The sequence below is a fragment of the Passer domesticus genome, chromosome 11, assembly GCF_036417665.1.
Source record: "Passer domesticus isolate bPasDom1 chromosome 11, bPasDom1.hap1, whole genome shotgun sequence".
NCBI classification, from domain to species: Eukaryota; Metazoa; Chordata; class Aves; order Passeriformes; family Passeridae; genus Passer; species Passer domesticus.
The window spans coordinates 4,314,922-4,332,752 of NC_087484.1; the positions used below are offsets into that span (position 1 = coordinate 4,314,922).

At 49.3% G+C, this 17,831-nt stretch overlaps 1 protein-coding gene across 3 annotated transcripts in view; it reads right to left on the minus strand.

The window, feature by feature from the left end:
* Positions 1-6,329: 6,329 nt before the first annotated feature.
* PLD1 (phospholipase D1) overlaps positions 6,330-17,831 on the minus strand; it is a 74,361-nt gene continuing 62,859 nt past the window's right edge. For all 3 annotated transcript variants that reach the window (XM_064385239.1, XM_064385240.1, XM_064385238.1), the window contains 6 exons: positions 17,150-17,263; positions 16,007-16,056; positions 14,968-15,102; positions 12,622-12,775; positions 11,896-12,010; positions 6,330-11,339 (listed from right to left, as the gene is read on the minus strand). In XM_064385239.1, the coding sequence (XP_064241309.1) occupies positions 11,115-11,339; positions 11,896-12,010; positions 12,622-12,775; positions 14,968-15,102; positions 16,007-16,056; positions 17,150-17,263 (793 nt within the window). In that variant the 3' untranslated portion in view covers positions 6,330-11,114. The remainder of the gene's footprint in view (positions 11,340-11,895; positions 12,011-12,621; positions 12,776-14,967; positions 15,103-16,006; positions 16,057-17,149; positions 17,264-17,831) is intronic.

Sequence of the window (17,831 nt, forward strand, 5' to 3'; positions counted from 1 at the left end):
GGGAGGTGTTTCACCAGGCCAGAGGAAACAGTGTGGGGCAGGAGAGCTGCTCCTCAGGAAGAGGAAGGTGGAGGGTGAGGTTTTTGGGTGTTGAAGTGTGACTGTGCCAGTGCTGCTCTCAGGGACAGCCAGCACAGCTTGGTGGGCTCTGTGCTCCTCACTGGGGACTTCATTGTGGTCATTTCCCTCCAGTGACACTGCAGCACATGGCTTTGCTAGGCAGATCCAACAGTGGGTCAAAGAAAAGCATCAGCTTCCTTGTTTATAGAAAAACTCTGCATGAGACATCCCTGCCCTTCTTGAGGACATCTCTATGATTTCCAAGCACTCTGTCCCATCTTAGGCTGTGAGATTTCCAGGCCAGGGAAATGCTGAGGTTTTAGATCCCTTGGCATCCCAGGATCCTGGGAAGGTGCCCCATGGAGCTGCAATGCAAATGCATCACAGTGCTGCTGCTGCCATCACCACCAGCAACACGGGACAAGCAATACTGTGTCTCTTCTGAGGGTAGGAGCCTTGTGGACGTGGATTTTGCTCCTGCTGAGAAAGTCTCTGTTTGGAACAGCATGTCTCAGCTCATGGAGACTTCTCCTGCTGAGACATTTAGAATAAATTCTGCACAAACCTTTCCGGTATGGTAAAAAGAATAATAGTGAAGTGGCAAGACACAGAAAGTGTACACACAGTGGAAACCAAATTTGGAATGATTTAGGTGATTCAGGCTTTTTTTGGGGCAGTAAGCAGCTAGTGCAGCTCACCACAGGCTCGCACAACCCAAGAGCTTGAAGTCAGCTTGAATGAGTGATTCATTATTCCGCACACGCTCCGGCTCCTCCGCCACTCCAGCCTGTACCCAGCTGGATCTCAGGAGAAATTCCTAGAGTGTGTAATTGTGTATAATGTGATCATCCTGCAGCAGGAAATAGGTTTGTAAGCATTCTTAGCCAGTACAATCGATGTCGCACAGATATGGTCTGCAAGGAAACAAAGTGGAGACACACATTGCAGCGAGTCGCTGGAGAGCCCGGGCAGCCTTCTGGGAAGGACGCGTTAGGCAGGGAATGCATTTAAGCACTCACGGTACACGTAGTACTTCGTTTAAAAACGTCTCAGCGTGACCGTGCTCAGAGGGAGGGGGAGATGCTGACCTGCGAGTGCCCAGCAGCAAGGCCAGATGTGGGGACAGCCCGCAGGACCAGGCTGGAGCAGGGAGCCCGGCGGGTTCAGCTGCAGCCTCGTCCCGCAGCTCGGCTGGGGCTGCAGGGAAATGCAGGGAAATGCAGGGAGCTGTAGGGAGCTGCAGGGATCTGTAGGGAGCCGCAGGGATCTGTAGGGAGCTGCAGGGATCTGTAGGGATGTGCAGGGAGCTGCAGGGATCTGTAGGGAGATGCAGGGATGTGCAGGGATCTGCAGGGAGCTGCAGGGAGCTGCAGGGATCTGTAGGGAGCTGTAGGGAGATGCAGGGAGCTGCAGGGAGCTGCAGGGAGATGCAGGGATCTGTAGGGAGCTGCAGGGATCTGTAGGGAGCTGCAGGGAGCTGCAGGGAGCTGCAGGGAGCTGTAGGGAGCTGCAGGGAGATGCAGGGATCTGTAGGGAGCTGCAGGAAGCTGCAGGGAGCCGGCAGAGCGGGGTGCGGGCTCGCAGGCTCCCCGGGGCAGCGCAGGCTGAGCCCGCAGCACCCTCTAGAGGAACGCGGCCACCCAGCCCTCGGCTGCAGCGAGGGTTTCATCCACTGGAAAGAATCTCTCCAGCAAGGCTTTTATTTTCTTAGGTGTGTTTAATGCAGGGCTGTGCACCAGTGCAATATCGGCCCCAGCAGGGCTGAGCCCGAGCAGCACCGTGGTCCTTCCTGCTGCTGCAGGGGATGGAGATGAGCAGTGCTGCAGGACAGGCAAGGTGGACCAGAGACCATGGAGAAATCTGTGGCTGTGTTCAAGGGTGCCAGGACGTGGGAAGAGAGGAGAATCTTGACTCTATGTTTCAGAAGGCTGATTTATTATATTATGATATATATTATATTAAAATGCTATATTAAAACTATACTAAAAAGAATAGAGAGTAAAAGGATCCATCAGAAGGCTAGAAAGGACAGGAGAGAAATGATAACAAAAGCTTGTGACTCCCAGAGTCCAAGCCACCTGACTGATTGGCGATTAATTAGAAACAACCAACATGCACCAATCACAGATGCACCTGTTGCATTCCACAGCAGCAAATAATTATTGTTTACATTTCTTTCCTGAGGCTCCTCAGCTTCTCAGGACAAAAACCCTGGCAAAAGGATTTTTCAGAAAATATCATGACTACAGAGATCCTCCAGGGTCCTACCTTGCAGGGCTCCAGGCGTGTCCCCAGCTGCAGTCTGCGTTGTCTCGGGGGCAGGTTTAACCCAAACTGGAAGTGCAGGTGTGGAGATGAACGTGTCACTCACAACACGTGGTCCCTGTAAGAGGCAGCTCCGTTCAGCCCAGGAGCTGTAGGCACAGCCTCCCTCAGCCATGGGCTCTGCTCCCCCACACACCCGGACAGAGCAGCTGTCAGGCCAAGAACAGCCAGGTAACAACTGGGTTGTTACCTAAGAGTGACCTATCTGTGAAAATTGGGGATTGGGTGGATTGCTACCTAAAAGTGACCTTGGAGCTGTAACGTGGCCCCAGCACAGCCCAAATTCCTACATGTGATTAAATGCCCAGGTTACATCTGCATTACTCTTTCCAGCCAGGATGTGCTGGCCAACACACAGTCCTAAAAGATATGTGGGGATTATCTGGGATTCACTGTGCATGAGACAGGAGACACCCGTAGAAAAACATCCTGTAAGAGCTGTGCTGGTCTGTGGCTACAGCTGTGGCTTGTGGCTACAGCTGTCTTTGCTTCTGGAGTTTCCCTGTTTCATATCTGATACTGGTCAAAATAGAGCTTTTCTCTATAAAGAAAAACATTAACTCTACTTTAAATTACTTCCATATACAGTACCTACTTCATATTTCTGCAGTTACAGTCCTTTTATATTTTAGTTCATAAACCATGCACCTATTTCAAGAGGAAGCATGTCAGAAATGTGAAAACCTAAAATGTAAAGAAACCCAACCCCAAAAAAACCACAACCCAAAGTCTCAAACCTGTTTTTCAAATTGAAATTTAAAAAGGCTGGGCAAGTAGCCTGAGCCCTCTCCTGAAGGACCCATTTTCTGTTTCTGTCTTGGATGCACAATGTGTCTGCTGGGCTTGGCTGGGCCCTTTAATGTGCATTTATCTGATAAAGGATGGAATAAGGAAGATAACCCAGTGAAGAGAGTAGAAACACTTTTCTGCCTGTTTAGTGAAAGGAACAAGGATGAATCAGATAAATGCCAGAAGCAGGACACCAGCAGCAGGACAGAGCCACGAGATGGGGCAGAGGTATGGAGCACCTCTACTATAAGGCTGAGAGAATTGGGAATGTTCCCCTGGAAAGGAGGCAGCTTTGGAGTCACCTAATTATGGCATTTCAGTACCTGAAAAGGGAGCCTGGCAAGAAAGATGGAGAGAAACTTTTTTAAAAGGGCCTGGAGTTACAGGACAAGGGGGAATCTCTTCTAACTGAGAGTAGGTTTAGACTGGATGTCAGGGAAAAATTCTTCCCTGTGCAGGGGGTAAGGCTCTGGCACACAGTGTCCAGAGAAGCTGTGGCTGCCCTGGAAATATCCAAGGCCAGGCTGGATGAGCTTGGAGCAACCTGGGATAGTGGAAGCTGTCTGTGCCCATGGCAGGGGGTGGAACAAGATGAGCTTTAAGGCTCATTCCAACCCAAACCATTCTGTGATTCCCCTACTGGTGTCTCCCTGGGTGACAGCCCAGCCTGCCTGTCCCCTCCCTCCCAGGTGGGCTCAGCTCTCCCATTCCAGGATGGATCCAGAGCAAGAGAGCAGCTGGAGCAGCCTCGTGTGTGTCTGCTTTCAGCTGTGCTTGGCCCTGGTTCTCCAGCTGCAGAGGTGGGTCCAGCTCCTACCTGAACTTCCCTTGTGCCCACCCCTCCTTCCGTGGCTCTCAGCCTCCCAGGGTGACCTCCAGCAGCTGCCCCAGCAGGACCCCAGCTGAACACCAACCCTCGGCCCAGGGCAGGGGTCCCAGTCAGGATATTCCCTACGGACAGGCCACCTCTGGGCACTGAGCAGCACACTGGCAGCATCTTCAGGGGACAGACACCTATGAAGCCTCATTAACACTATCTCCTGTCCTTTGTCCTCAAATAGGAACTCACAGAATATCTAATTATTGAGATCAGGCTGAATATGGAGAGATTACTCATCTCAGATTCTGGGGATAAACAGTTTCCTTTGCAGAATAATTTCTTTTTAACAACTCCCCCTCCCCTTTTCTCCAAATTAATTTCCATCCCAGCCATGAGCCTCTGTAGAAAATCTTGCCATAATCATTTTGAACTAAATATTCTGTCTAATCAATCAAAGCAGTGGAACCAATTTTGAAGCTGTCACTTTTAATTTTTCCAATAAGAAAAAAATCAAGCATTTCACTCACAGTGCTGTTGTGATTCAAGCTCTTCAAACCTTTGCTCCACTGCATCAGCGCTTCAGAGCTGTACTTGAAAATGTGAAGAGCCGGCACAATTGCAGAGAAACTAAAATAAATTGATTTTTAGCAGTGAGAAGAAACCTGTTTCTTTATGTGCCCTTAGACCTGGCTCACAAAAGCTTTTATTTTTTTCCTTTCTTCCCTGTTTTCCTCCTCAGAACAAAAATAACTATGGCATATTAGTGATTTCATGCATGCAAAGGGCTGGCACTCATTAGAGTTGATGTGTTATTGAGAGCTCGGTGCATAAATGCCAATGAAGGCCCAGAGAGCAGATGTGCTGGGTTCCTCCTGCCCCTGGCACGGGATTCCTGTGGACACATCCACGATGGAGGAGCTGACCTGTGGGAGGAGGCAGGAACAGCCTCGACACAAAAAATGGCTGGAGAAATCCATCCTGGAGAGAACAGGTTGCTAAACACTCTGCCAAGGGCACTTTGTGTACAGGGTAGGCGTGGGCTGCTCAGCGAGGAGCCATCAAACTGAGGCTTTGCAAATCCTGCAGCCAGCAAACAGGAACGTTCTGGCTGGGGAATGTCAGGGGGAGTTTTGCCTCCCCACAGTCAGAGCCAGCCATAGCCATGGGCTGGCACTCACTTCTGCTTTTAGGGATGGATGTGAATGAAGTCAGGTCCTGTAGGAGAGGGAAAACAGCAAAAGCAGCAACAGTGCCCTTGAGTTGGGCCCTTACTTGAATCCAAAACAGAACCTGCCAGCTACTGAGGGAAAATGACCTCTATCCCCCCCAAAACCAGGACAACCATGTAGAAAAGGGAAAGGATCCTTCCTGCAAACCCATACCTGAACTCCCTAGGCTCAGGACCATTTCCACATTAATTTCACACCAAGACAGTCTCAGCTGTGATCCCAGGGCTCTCCTGCTGCTGGCAGGGAAACCAAGCAATGCTGGCAGGGCACCCCCAGCCTCATCTGTGGCTGCCCCGTGTGACCCCACAGCCACCCTGCTGCCACCCAGCACCCCTGGGCTCAGCACCCTGCACCCAGCAGTGGCTGCCAGGTCCACATCGCTCCTGTTGCTGCTGTCTCCTCCTCAGGAGCCCAAAAGTGGGATTCAGCAGGCACATAATCAGCAGGGGGATGCTGGAGTGGCAGCAGAAGCAGACAGTGACACTCGTGAGTGGCACTCATCAGTGCCTGATGTCTCTTCCCAACCCCTGCCTCCCCCTCTGGCTCTGTTGTCTTGGTTTATTGTGTCTGTTGAGGACACAGATTGGGTTTGGAAGTTCTGAAGATGCAGAGAGCCCTCTGGCATCTGAGGAAGGAGATGAAACCTAAGAAATGGAGAAGTTAATATGTTTTCAGTTTGCAAGAGAGCTTGGAAATGCCACTGATGCTTTATTAATCTCTTCTGCCCCTGGAGGACAACAGGCAGCTGCTTCTTCCTCACTCTCGGCTGAATTTCCTTTACTGGAAGTTAAAGGAGACAGGGGCAAGTTAATTTTATTTTGGAGACAGAGTGTTTTTGTCTATGCCTTTCATAATGCCTTTGGATTATTAAAACTCCTTTAAAACACGACTTTTTAATCTATTTAAGAAGTCCAATTTTCTTTCTATGCTGTTTCACCCCAGCAATTTCCCTCTCCCAGGAAAACCCAAATGACTCAAGTCTAATCATTTTTAATGCTATTCTGGGCCTCTCCCCCTCACATCTTGGCTGCTGATACAGAGCAAGGACAGAACTCAAGGCAGGATGAGTCCCCCAAAACAAGGAGAAACGACACCAAAGCCAAACGTTCTGACATGATGATCGGTTGTATTTTCAGTCCATTAATACACATTCATTTACCAGATACAAACAGCATGGAAAGGAAAACTATTGTTAGCAGGAACAAGGATACAAAACTCAATTCCAGCAGCCTTCACAGAAGGGATATTCAATATCACAGCAGCACTGTCAAGGGAGGGACGCACGGAGACCTGCGCTCACACCCCAAGTGGAAGCTCTCCTTTTGTGGATTAGTTCAGCTAGAGACGTAATTTCAAAAAAACCAAAACACATCAAAACATTCCCGAAACAGTGACTTTTTGACACTTTTTCTCATTTCCCTAGTGTCAGGACTAGGGAAAGTTGGAATTTATTTACATAGAGGAGATTTTACGAAGACACTGGAAGGTTAAAAATAGAATAATCACAAATACTGGAAAATATAACAAGAAAGCAGGCAGGGAAAGGAAAATAGGAAAAAAAAAGTGACACCCCAAGAGGATCATTGCATTCAGTGGTCGATGTGTGGTTACTGGGGCAGCTCCACTTTGATACACAGAGATTCACAGGCTGGCCTTGATTCACTGCCATGAGGTTACCCTCTGGGATTAAAACAGGATTTCTGCAGAGCTCCTGGGCTCAGCAGGATCTCAGTTACACTCTGGGTTTAAAGCAGGATCCTGCAGAGCTCCTGGGCTCAGCAGGATCTCAGTTACACTCTGGGTTTAAAGCAGGATCCTGCAGAGCTCCTGGGCTCAGCAGGATCTCAGCAGTGCAGCAGCCACTGCTTGGTTGAAACCATTTGCAGAATGAGTGCCACGAGCTGTGACAGTGTGGTCACATCTCGTGGAGCCCCCAACGGGTGCCAACCTCTGCTCATTTCCTGGTCTGGAGACTTCTGGTTTTCCTCCCCTTGGCCACCACACCATGAAAGGCTCTGCTGCTGGTGAGAGGGGTCAGCCTGGCCCAGCATGGATTTGGGGCTCCACATGCAGCAGGAGAGGGAAATGGCATTATCCTACAGTTCTCTCATCCTGGCATGGGAGTGTCCCCATGAGCACAGCTCTGTGCCCAGACACAACCCCCAGAGTGTCCTTGCTACAAGTGTTCAAGGCTCCTTACACTGAAATAACAACAGCACATCTGCACTTGATTGTACAGGGATGCTCCCTCTGGAAGGAAAAAAATATTGGAAATTATTCATGGAAGAGTCCCAGCCAGGCAACACCTGCACTGAGGTTCTCCCAGGGACAGCACCAGGATTGCAAAATCATGCTGTGAAACTTGATCAAAAGAAAGGAAAATGGAGTGTTTGGGGTTTAATGCAGCACAGCTCACCAAGTCAGGGGACAATCTGAAACCAAGAGACCAGATACTGAGCTGAGCACTTCGCCTCTTCCATGGAGCACTGGAGTGGTTCTCTTATAAATTGTTTTTAGTACAGTTCTTGCAGACAATGACATTATATCCCTCATTTTTTAAATCATGCATTAACTTTACAGTGAAAAATTTATCCAGTCCAATATCCATACAACAAAACACATATTTTAAAATATCAGACTATTAAAATTTAAGGAAAGGAGTGTGAGTTCTCAAAATTATACCTGTTAAAGAATAAATTAAAGGGAAAAGAAGCGTTCTACTCGGGTTGAATTACAAAATAAAGTCTGAGCCTGGAAGAATTTCTCATTTCCTATAGTTCTAACAAATAAATGCCACAAGAAACAGTTGATGTTTCTGGGGTTGCCAGTGCTTGAATCCACATCACCTGTTCCAGCTCTGGGTATCGTGGGTGACCTTCTCCAGTCTGAAGCCCACGCTGGTATGACAGACTAGGATATGATTGTTCAGGTGCACAAATCAACTCTCAAGGTCTTCAACTTCACAGGCTTCTTAATATAAGAAACAAACCTGTGGCAGGCAGGGCCCAAGCAGCCAGCTCCAAGCAGCAGAGCCTGGGCTGTGAATGAGCAGGGCCTTCAGCAGAGTGGCTCCAGCCCTGCTGTCTGTCTGGGGTGAGCAGAGCTGCTCCATAGGGGACTTGGTTGCCCCACAAGCCCCCGGGAATGCTGGGATCTCCTCACTGTGCTGAGGCTGCACACCCTGCTTGCATTTGAATGTTCCTAAACTCCTGGTATCAGGAATTTAGCACCAACACAGGGCAGGGATGCTCAGCACAGTGCTTCTGTTCCCACAGAGGGGAACCTCCTCCCAGACAGAGAGCCAACATCAGGCCTGTCTGCTGCCTCAATAATGAAAGACCTTCTTAATTAGCACCTTTCCATACCAAATCAGTCGATTACCTCTCCCTCCATGGCTCTGCTGTGTCACTGGGGACCAGCAGCTATCACACAGGGGCTGAGCGTTGCAGAACCTGAGTGGTTGTTCCCCAAAGCAGCCTGGCAGAGGGGGAGTCAACACCTCTGGAGTCAGGAAGCCCCTACCACAATTAGCAACCTACCATTTTAAAAGACACTGTAAGGATAATTTAACAATCATAAAAACCTTTGCTAATATGAGGAGGAGGAGAATAAGAGCACTTAGAAGGTGACATGAGTGTTGCACTTCAAGGTTCAGTGTATAGGTGGTGGGGCTGAACACTTTCTGACTCTGAACATGGATCTGTGTGAGTGACAAGGATTCTCTGGCAGGCTGTAATTTTTTAAAGCCAGCAGATTCAGTCAAACTAAAACAGCTAAAAACATCAGGAGAGAAAAGCTCTGAACCTGCACTGATGTGAAATCACAGGACACCTTTGATCTTTCTCGATTGGAAATGGTCAGGGCACACATTGCTTTGGCTCTGCAGGGGGTGACCCCGGGTCAGTTTTCTTAAGGGAACAAAAGTCAAGGGAAGATATTTATGTGCTTACAGCATGCCAGGTAAAACCATCAACCCCCCGGACTCAATCACATAAAATGCTGCACATGCACTTCCCAAAGGTGAACCAGACCACAGATGCCAGAAAGGAGCATAAAAGGCAACTGCATCTACAAAACACAAGTGTGGAACAGTGGAAGCTGTAGGAATGGGCTGAGATCTGGAAGAACATCTGGGGTTTGTTCCCTATTTGGGTGATGCAGCACGGACAGAATAAGCTGGTACCTATTCACAGGTCTGAACACAGAAGGCAATCAGCTAAAATGTCATGCCAGCTACGTTTTGGGGATAGCTAGGTGACCAGTGGGATTATTTTCCAGTTTAAAAACTGTTGGAAGATCCAGAAAAGAAAAAAATTACTTCTTCTGTGAAATAAAATAAATACCAGTTCACTGGGCCTTTTGACCAAGGAGTGTTGGGCACAGGTATAACTCTGTAAGGGATGCCCAGCTGCAGGGGCAGCAGAAGAGCTCAGCCTCCCACTCCTCCAGATCCAACTCTCCTCAAGTGTTTCCGAATGCTCCATTTTCCCAGTGGCTGACACGGCACTGCAGACTGCCAGGAACACCTCAGGCTGGAGCTGGACACAGAACTGGGAGACATGGCCTCACTGCAGGATGGAGCATGGGGCAAGACCAGGCTGGTGCCCACCACACGAGGTCCTAACCCAGGAACTGTAGTGTTTTTCCCAGGATGCTGGATTGAACTGCTGCTTCTCTGTACAGGGAGGTGCAAAAGAGCTTTGGAAACCTTCCTATAGCAATGTAAAACAGGAATGTGCATGCTGAGTTTTACCTCTGCTTGGGAAGACATGTCCTGCCTGACTGAACTCAAGGTTGTGGCTGGTTCACTAACAAAGCAGAGCAGAGACAAGGCTTTATCATCTGCTCTCCTTCCCCCTAGCATCCACCCCAGCTACAAATGCACACACCAGCTTGGTCTGAGCATGGTGTCAGCGTAATGGCCTTTCCTTTCTTTTAAGTAGGGGGAAGGGATGGAAATGAAAATCTACCCATATGCTGCAAGGTGAACACACAAGCAGAGTGCAGAGCTTGGTTCAGACCATGCTGGCTTTCAAGTCTCAGTCCTGTTACATGCAGTGCCCTGGCTTTCCCCAGCTCTGGACACCTCAGGCTTGAGTTGGAACCTTGATCCCCTCCCGAGGAAAACAGTCACACCCAGTGGGACCAAGCTGCTGTGCTGTGTCTGCAAAGGTCAGCAAACTCCAGTGATCTCCAGCACCTCCAGCTCCACGGAGCCTGCCCTCTGCCAAGCCTGAGGGCTGCTGATTGCTCCAGCTGCAATAGGAAAAGGATTTTTTCCCTCAAAGGGATGAAGAGACCGAAATGCTGATTCTGATACAGGATTGTTAGTCTGTTTCCCTTTAAGAAGTGAAACACACTCAGAAAGCTGCAGGACAGCCCAAGGCAGCAGCAAATGGCACTTCCCAACAGTGGCAGGGCTGCACAATGTGCTCTGGTGGCATGTGGAAGGGGTGAGATGGGGAGCTCCAGCGAGCCAAGGTGCAGATACCAAGGCCTGAGAAGCAGCACACAGAGCCCAGGAGTCCTGTGCAGCCACAGCACGATCACAGTAGGAACACAACCACAGGACACAGCTGGCAGTGGTGACAACATCGATTGGGAGTCAGTTCCTGTCATAGGAAGCAGCCTGCATCCTTCAGATGCTCAGAACATGCCTGAAGCAGTAACTCCTCCAGAAGTTAAACTTCTCATCAGCCACCAAGTTTTTCTGCTCCTCTTGTCTGCTAGTGTTGATTTGCTTCAAGTTCCTCTACCAAAAATCCTTCTGGAGGGCTCAATTACCTTGGTGAAGAAGCTTTTAATCTCCTTTAACTTTCCAAAATCCCATATTTTTCATTAACTTCTCTCCTGAGAACAAGACTTTAAAAGGTAAAGCAGTCTGCATCTTCTTAAGTCCAAACCTCCATGGGTACCATGGACTCCTTTGTTCCAACAGAGGGAAGCAAGTACTCTTCCTCCAGAAAACGAAAGGGGAATTGTACTAAAAACCCACGAATCTTTTTCAATTCTTCTGCTGCTTTCACAGGATCATCATTTGCTAATATGGGCTTGTTGATGAATTCACGCAGTTGGGTTAAATTATTCACCTGGTCACTGGGAAGGCATCGAAACACCTGATCAAAACAGAAAGAAGTCACCTGTCAGTGTAGGGGAAAGGCAGCAATGCAGAGCTCCTGAGAAGACCCAAGGATCCAGTGCAAATTCCTCAGGATAGGGGTGACTGATTTAACAGCCCAGAGAACAGGCAGGGAAGAGGAATGTGCCTGCCCTTGATGAGGCTGGAGCAGGCAGAGGGAAGCTCCAGGGCCTTTTCTGATCACTGCAAAAGCTCATTAAAAAACAGTAGTAAAATTTGCTTCTACTCCAGTTACCCTGTGGCTAATTACGAATAGTAACTACACCATGGCCATTCACTGGAGCTACAGCTGATGCAAACACAAGGAGAAATCTGATCTGCCTTCGTGGGTGCTGCCACACTGAGAATGCACCAGCTCCAGTTCCTGTTCAAAGCTCTTACATCTGACATTACTTATTCCTTCCAAACCTCCCTGAAGGTCCAACCCCAGGAACTGGCCCTTCTCTCTTTGCCCTCCCTGTGTTGCTGTTCCCACTGACATCTGCTGCCTCTGTGTGGGATGGAGGGAGGGGGGAGGTTGCTGTTCTCCTCACTTTATCAAAGATGGTGGCATTCCGAGCTGCTGTGGCAATCCACACCTCCTTGAAGAATTTGTCACAGACGGGATCCTGGTGTTCTGGATTGAGGTCGGAGCCACCAAGGACAACCCTGAGAAGACAAAGGGATGGATGCTCACACAGGCTGAAGCACTCTTGATAAATACCAGGAGACAAGAAGTTTCCTTGGGACTTGCCAAACCCTGTGTGCTCCCAGCACCCTCCCACTCCCATCCCCTGTGATACTCTCTCAGCTCTAAAGCTGCTTGATTTTCTCCTTTTCTTCTGTGCAGTAACTGTCCAGATGGGAAAACATGGTGGGGGGGAAAAAAAGAAAAAGGCCTTAAACTAAAAATGGCCGTGTTGTGGGCCAGATGGCTGCTCCCAGCAAAGAAGCTTCCTTTAAAAAGTGACACTGCCACCCAAGATTGAAAGAGTGAGCAAACGGGATCTGGAGGGGAAACACCACTTGTTTATGAGCTCAGCTAGTGAAACCCCAGAGCAAAAATAATTTGTAAAATCCAGCCACCAAGCTGCGGACAGGAGCAGTGTGCGGAAACAGCAGCAAAACCCCGGGCTAAGCCCAGGCCAAGCAGAGCTAAGCCTGGGCAGGCAGTGCCAGCCCGTTGGTTTGAAAGGCTGTGGGGGCAGGTGGAGCCTGAGCAAGCCCTCCCATACCCCTGCTGCATCCCGTGTGCCATGCCCAGGCAGCCCCAGGCCCACCTGAAGCAGCGCAGGCGCAGGGACTGCGCGAACCTGCCGGCGCTGTACTCCTGGCCGTCCATGACCGAGGGGACGGTGTCGCTGTCCTGCACGATGATGGCCATCTCACTGTCCCTCTTCCCCAGCATGCTGCGGTCGTTGATGTTGGCAGAGCCTGGGCAGGGCAGCACAGGCACAGGTGATGTCTCACTGCTGCTCCAGGTGCTCCTGCACAGCCTCCATCACCCCCTGCCACCCCTGGGGACCTCCACACCCCTCGGCCCCATGGGGAACCATCCACGGCTTCAACCCCAACCTGATGCATTAAGATTTTGGCTGTTATATTTTTCAGATCCTGTACTGCATTAGTGTGTAACTCTGCACTCCATACAGAGTGTTAGTAAGCTCTCTCCACATTTTGGTCAGATCCTTCTAAGCCTGAGAACCAAGGACACCATCTGCCTCAGGCCCCAAAAAGTATAAACCAAAGTGAATCGGGGTGGGGAACAAATTGGGAGTATATGACTTCATTACCTGAAGTTGTAATTGGAGGATTGGCCCAATATGCAAATAGACCAAACTTTTATCTGTCTGAGAAACTCATGATCATTGTCCAGTTTGGGTGTGGCCCCTTGGGAGCCTCTGTCTGCCCTTAATGTACCTGAAGGCCCTTCAATAAATATATCTGCTTTTATCTTTTTAACTTTGTCTAGCCTCTGTTTCTAGGTAAGCCCAGGGGGCTTCCTTATGGAAACACAGACCCTGAGAGGAGCTGGGGAAGAGAGAAAAAACCCAACTAATTTTTGTAGGCTTAACAGAAGAAAATTAAATCACAGCCCAGCCCAGGCCAACATTTTCAAATTTTGCTCTTTCTGCAACTTCCCAGATGCTTCTGCTGAAGGAGCCACAGCTTTCAATGGTCTGAACTGCATTTGGTTTGGATACCCAGTTACCTGAGGCAGGATGAGCTCTGTGGGTAAATCACAGAATGGTTTGGCTTGGAAAAGACTTTCAAGCTCCTCTCCTTTTAACCTCCCTGCCATGGTTAGGGAAACTTTCCACTAGACCAGGTTGCTGTGCCATTCAGGGGGGAATGCTCAAGACCAGCTGAGGCTTTGTTCCCCCAAACAGGTTTCTCTGTCCTACACAGACAGCAGAAAGCAGGGCACTGGGGAACACTGTTTGCTTGCAGCTGTTGGCTCCAAGATTCAGGGAAGGATAGGCATAATCAGGTCATTAATCTGCAGAAATTACCAAAACAACAATAAAAAATCTCCAGACACAGCTGTAAGAGACCCCCAGGCTGCAGTTAGCCATTGAGCCTTCCCAGGAACTGGATTAACTCCAAGGGAGCCAACACCTCCAGAGGAAAAACCAGCTAAGTGCCTCTCTGTCCTTTCACCCTCTCCTCCAGCCCAGTAGCTCCATGAGCACTTAATTTCCATGCACTCTCTCCTGTATGGAAAAGGGATGATTTCCCATCCCCTCACCAGGCAGCAGAGATGCACAGGCTGTATAAAAATCTACCCTCAAGCTTACAGTTACAGAAAATGAAAAATAAGAGCTGCCTCAGGCCCCCCAGACCATCCCAGCAGGAAGAACACAGCTCTTGCTGTGATATCAAACCACCTCAGAGCCACTGGAGACAGGATATGGCCCCTGAGAAGGTGACAGAGGAGCAAACCTCACCACAGGGCATCCGAGACCACTGCTTTGAAGGGAGGAAATATTTTGAGTCTTGTAAATTCTGGTATTAAGGTATTCATTGGCAAAGTTTTTACTGCTGATATAACAGCTCAAAAAGGGCTTCTTTAAAGAAACAGGCTGAAATTCTGCTGCAGTTTAGAGCTCTGAGCCTGAACTCTTTGCTTCATGTTCTCATAATAAATGTGGTAAGAGAAGAGGATGAAATGATATCTATTATTCCCTATAGCATATTGTCCCATTCTTAGGAAATGGAGCTGATACATGACACATGTTGTCCAAACCTTCCAAATTTTACAGCACATTCTGTTCTTCCAGGAACAGATGACAAGTCTCACAAGTCTTCCTGCTAGAGCAGAGTTTGATACAAGACAGATGGACAATATTCCCTGCACTGGGATTCTCTTCACGGTTACACACAGATTTAAAAGATTTTAGAAAAACAAATGAAATGACAGCCCTCTGAATCCTTTCTTCCCTCTTGATGAATTTATGGGTTTGGTTTTTGGTTTTTTTTTTTTTAACAGCAAAATATTTCTCAGGAAATAAATGACAACACAGAAAAGTCCATGGCACTGCAGCCTGCACTGTGCATGGGGATGGGAAGGGATTGATCCAGGTGTCAGCCAGTGCCCCAAACCCCTCCTGGGAGCCCCTGCTCACCGATTATAACTGTGTTGTCATCAGCAATGAGCAGTTTGCTGTGCACATAGATGAGCTCCGTGACCAGTTTTCCTTCCAGCTCTGCATATGTTCGAAGGCCACAGAATGATATGTAGTTTATCCACTTATCTCCAACTGAAAATTAAAAGACAAGAAAAGTGATGGGATGAGGGAGGTGGAAGAGGAAAAACAAATACCTTGTTTACATGAAGACCCCTATGAATAATAGTTCACTTTCGACTTTTAAAACTTATAAATGAACAGATAACAGAAATTGTTGGGGTTTTTTTAAATGGACTTGAAAATTTGCTTGTGAGCAAACTGTGCTGCTCTGACCTGCTGCCTGCTCAGAGACTCCCACTTCAGTGGGAAATTACTCCAGTCTCCTGGGCACAACACAATAGGTGGACTATGAGACTGTTTTTCTGCAGATCCTGCAGAAAGGAGGCTGGAAGCAGGTGTTTTGCCCATGGTCAGTATGGCAAATGTGTCCTAATGCACTTTGTGCAATTCAGATTTACACCAGGACCTAGAACAAATGAGGCATTATGCACGGTCCTAGTGCTTGTGATATGTGGCTTTTCACAGTGCTCCAACTCCCAGCAGAGCAAATTCCAGCAAGATTCCTCATGGCAAGGAAACAGCCTCCTGCTTCGGCAGGTTCTTCCCCTCCACATCTGACAACTGCCAGAAATGAACCCTGTGTGGGATCCGCGGGGAAGGCTGAGCGCTCATCGCTCCCAGAAGCGTGACCCCGCTCAGGACATTTTCCAAATAACACAATCCTGAGCAGCTGCAACTGTGCTGTGCTCCTCCCTGGGGTGCTCCCCTCCTCTGGACCAGGGCTGCAGCCAGGTCTGAATTCTGACAAGTGGCCATGGCTTGTGTGACCTGACAGAGCTCGCCATGGGAGGACGGGCAAGGAGGAGGTCGCTCTCAGCCCCACGAGCCCGCAGCATGTGCTGCATTATGTGCTACAGATCCATCAAACAGCAGCATCCAAAGTAAACAACACAGAGGAGAGGAAAAAAGTTCTTACCCTCTGCCTTCAGCTGGCCCAGGATGGAGTTTTCCCCCCGGCACATGGTCCTGGAAAGAAGGTAGGCAGCCATCAGCACCCTCGTGGCTCCAGACAGCAGCTTGTGCTGGAGCAGAACTGGGTGGGGTAAATCACAAACACAGCTGCCTCTCAAACAGCAGGAGAAACGGGGTGCTTCTTTTCCCAAGTGACTGTTACTACATCAAGCACTGCTCATGTTCCAAAAGGAGCTAAGGATACCATCCTGCAGAGGAACTGGGGAGCATTTCTGCCTTCTAGAGCACGTGGCAATGATTGTAAACGTGTGACAAGCAGGGCTGCTACACCCTGTGCTAGGCGTGGCTGTGAAATCATGTTAAGAAAAATGTTGACACATGCAGACCATCAGGTCAGGGAGTTTGTGTGATTATGGCTGAGCTGGAAAAGCCACAGCTGGAATTCCACTGAGAACCAACCAACCCACAGGCAATTTCCTCTGGTTGCCCTTGCAGGAGGAAGCTCAGGCAGAAGGGTCAGGGGCATGTGCTACTTTCCATCTGCTTGTGTCCCCTGCCCCACTCATCCTCATGGAGGTGCAGCAGGACCCCTGCAGGCCAGCAGACAAGGGGGATTTCACTCTGAGGGTTGCAGCAGTCTCTGCACACTGACTGTGCCCCGGCCATACCATAATATAGCAGCTTTCCAGTAAAACCATCTCGGGCCATTTTACCTCCTACATTTCTCAGCACAAGGACTATTCTTCTGCATCTCAGTCCTTCCTATGAGACCTGCTGGGCTGCAAGTGCCCCCCACCAAAACACCCATCCTGGAGCAGGGGAATCACACTGGGGAAGATGCCACTGCCTGCATGGGACCAACGGGCAGAGCCAGGCCAAGTATCGGCCAAAAAGGCAGATTTGGAGATAAATCTAGGTCAGCAAGTCTGATTTAATCACCTAAGTGGAAAACAAATCATAAAATGGTTTGGGTTGGTGGAGCCTTAAAGCTCATCTAGCTCCATGCCCCTGCCATGAGTGGGGACACCTTCCCCAAGACCAGGTTGCCCAAAGCTCTGTGCACGCTGGTCCCACTGATGGCAGGAGGGGCTGGGGTCCCCCAGCAGCAGGGGAGGCGTGCAGGGGTGTGAGAGGCTGGCTGAGGTACCTGTAGTTGAAGTGCATGATGGCCTGCAGCGCGTTGCCCCCGCCCGTGGAGATGTCCCCTTCGAAGCCGGGCAGCAGCGGGATCACCACGTACACTCGGAAGCGCTTGTTCTCCCTGAGGAACAGACAGTGCTCAGGGGGAGAATCAGCCTGGGAGGGTCACAGCAGCCTGCACAAGGCACAGCTGCACACAAGGTGAAGTCCCCTCGGGTTCACTTCCCCCCACATGACTGAGTTGGTTCCCATCCAAGGCCACCACACAGATTTAAGAGAGCGGTTTCTGATGATTTCCAGTTTCAGGAAATCATCACCTGCCATCAGTGCTGCTCTGAGTGCTCCTTCTGGAGCAGAGGGAATAATTTACTCTCAGCAAACAACAAAATAAGCTAAATGAAAAGAAACACATTTTTACTGAAATTCAGGGGCAGGCTAAGAATTTTTCAGATTTTGTCTGCCACTACAGAAGTTAGTTTGAGCACCCCAATAGGACAGGCACACTGATGCTGGTGCAGGCTGGTGGGGACAGCTGCCTGGCAGAGCAAAGCCTACAGAGCTGTCACAGGCAGACACCCAAAACCTAACCCAACATTCCCACTGCCTCCTGGTTTTCAGAAGTCAGAAACACCACAAAAGGTGGAAAAATTCAGGGCACAAGCAAAACATTGGTCACTAGGGGAAGGCAA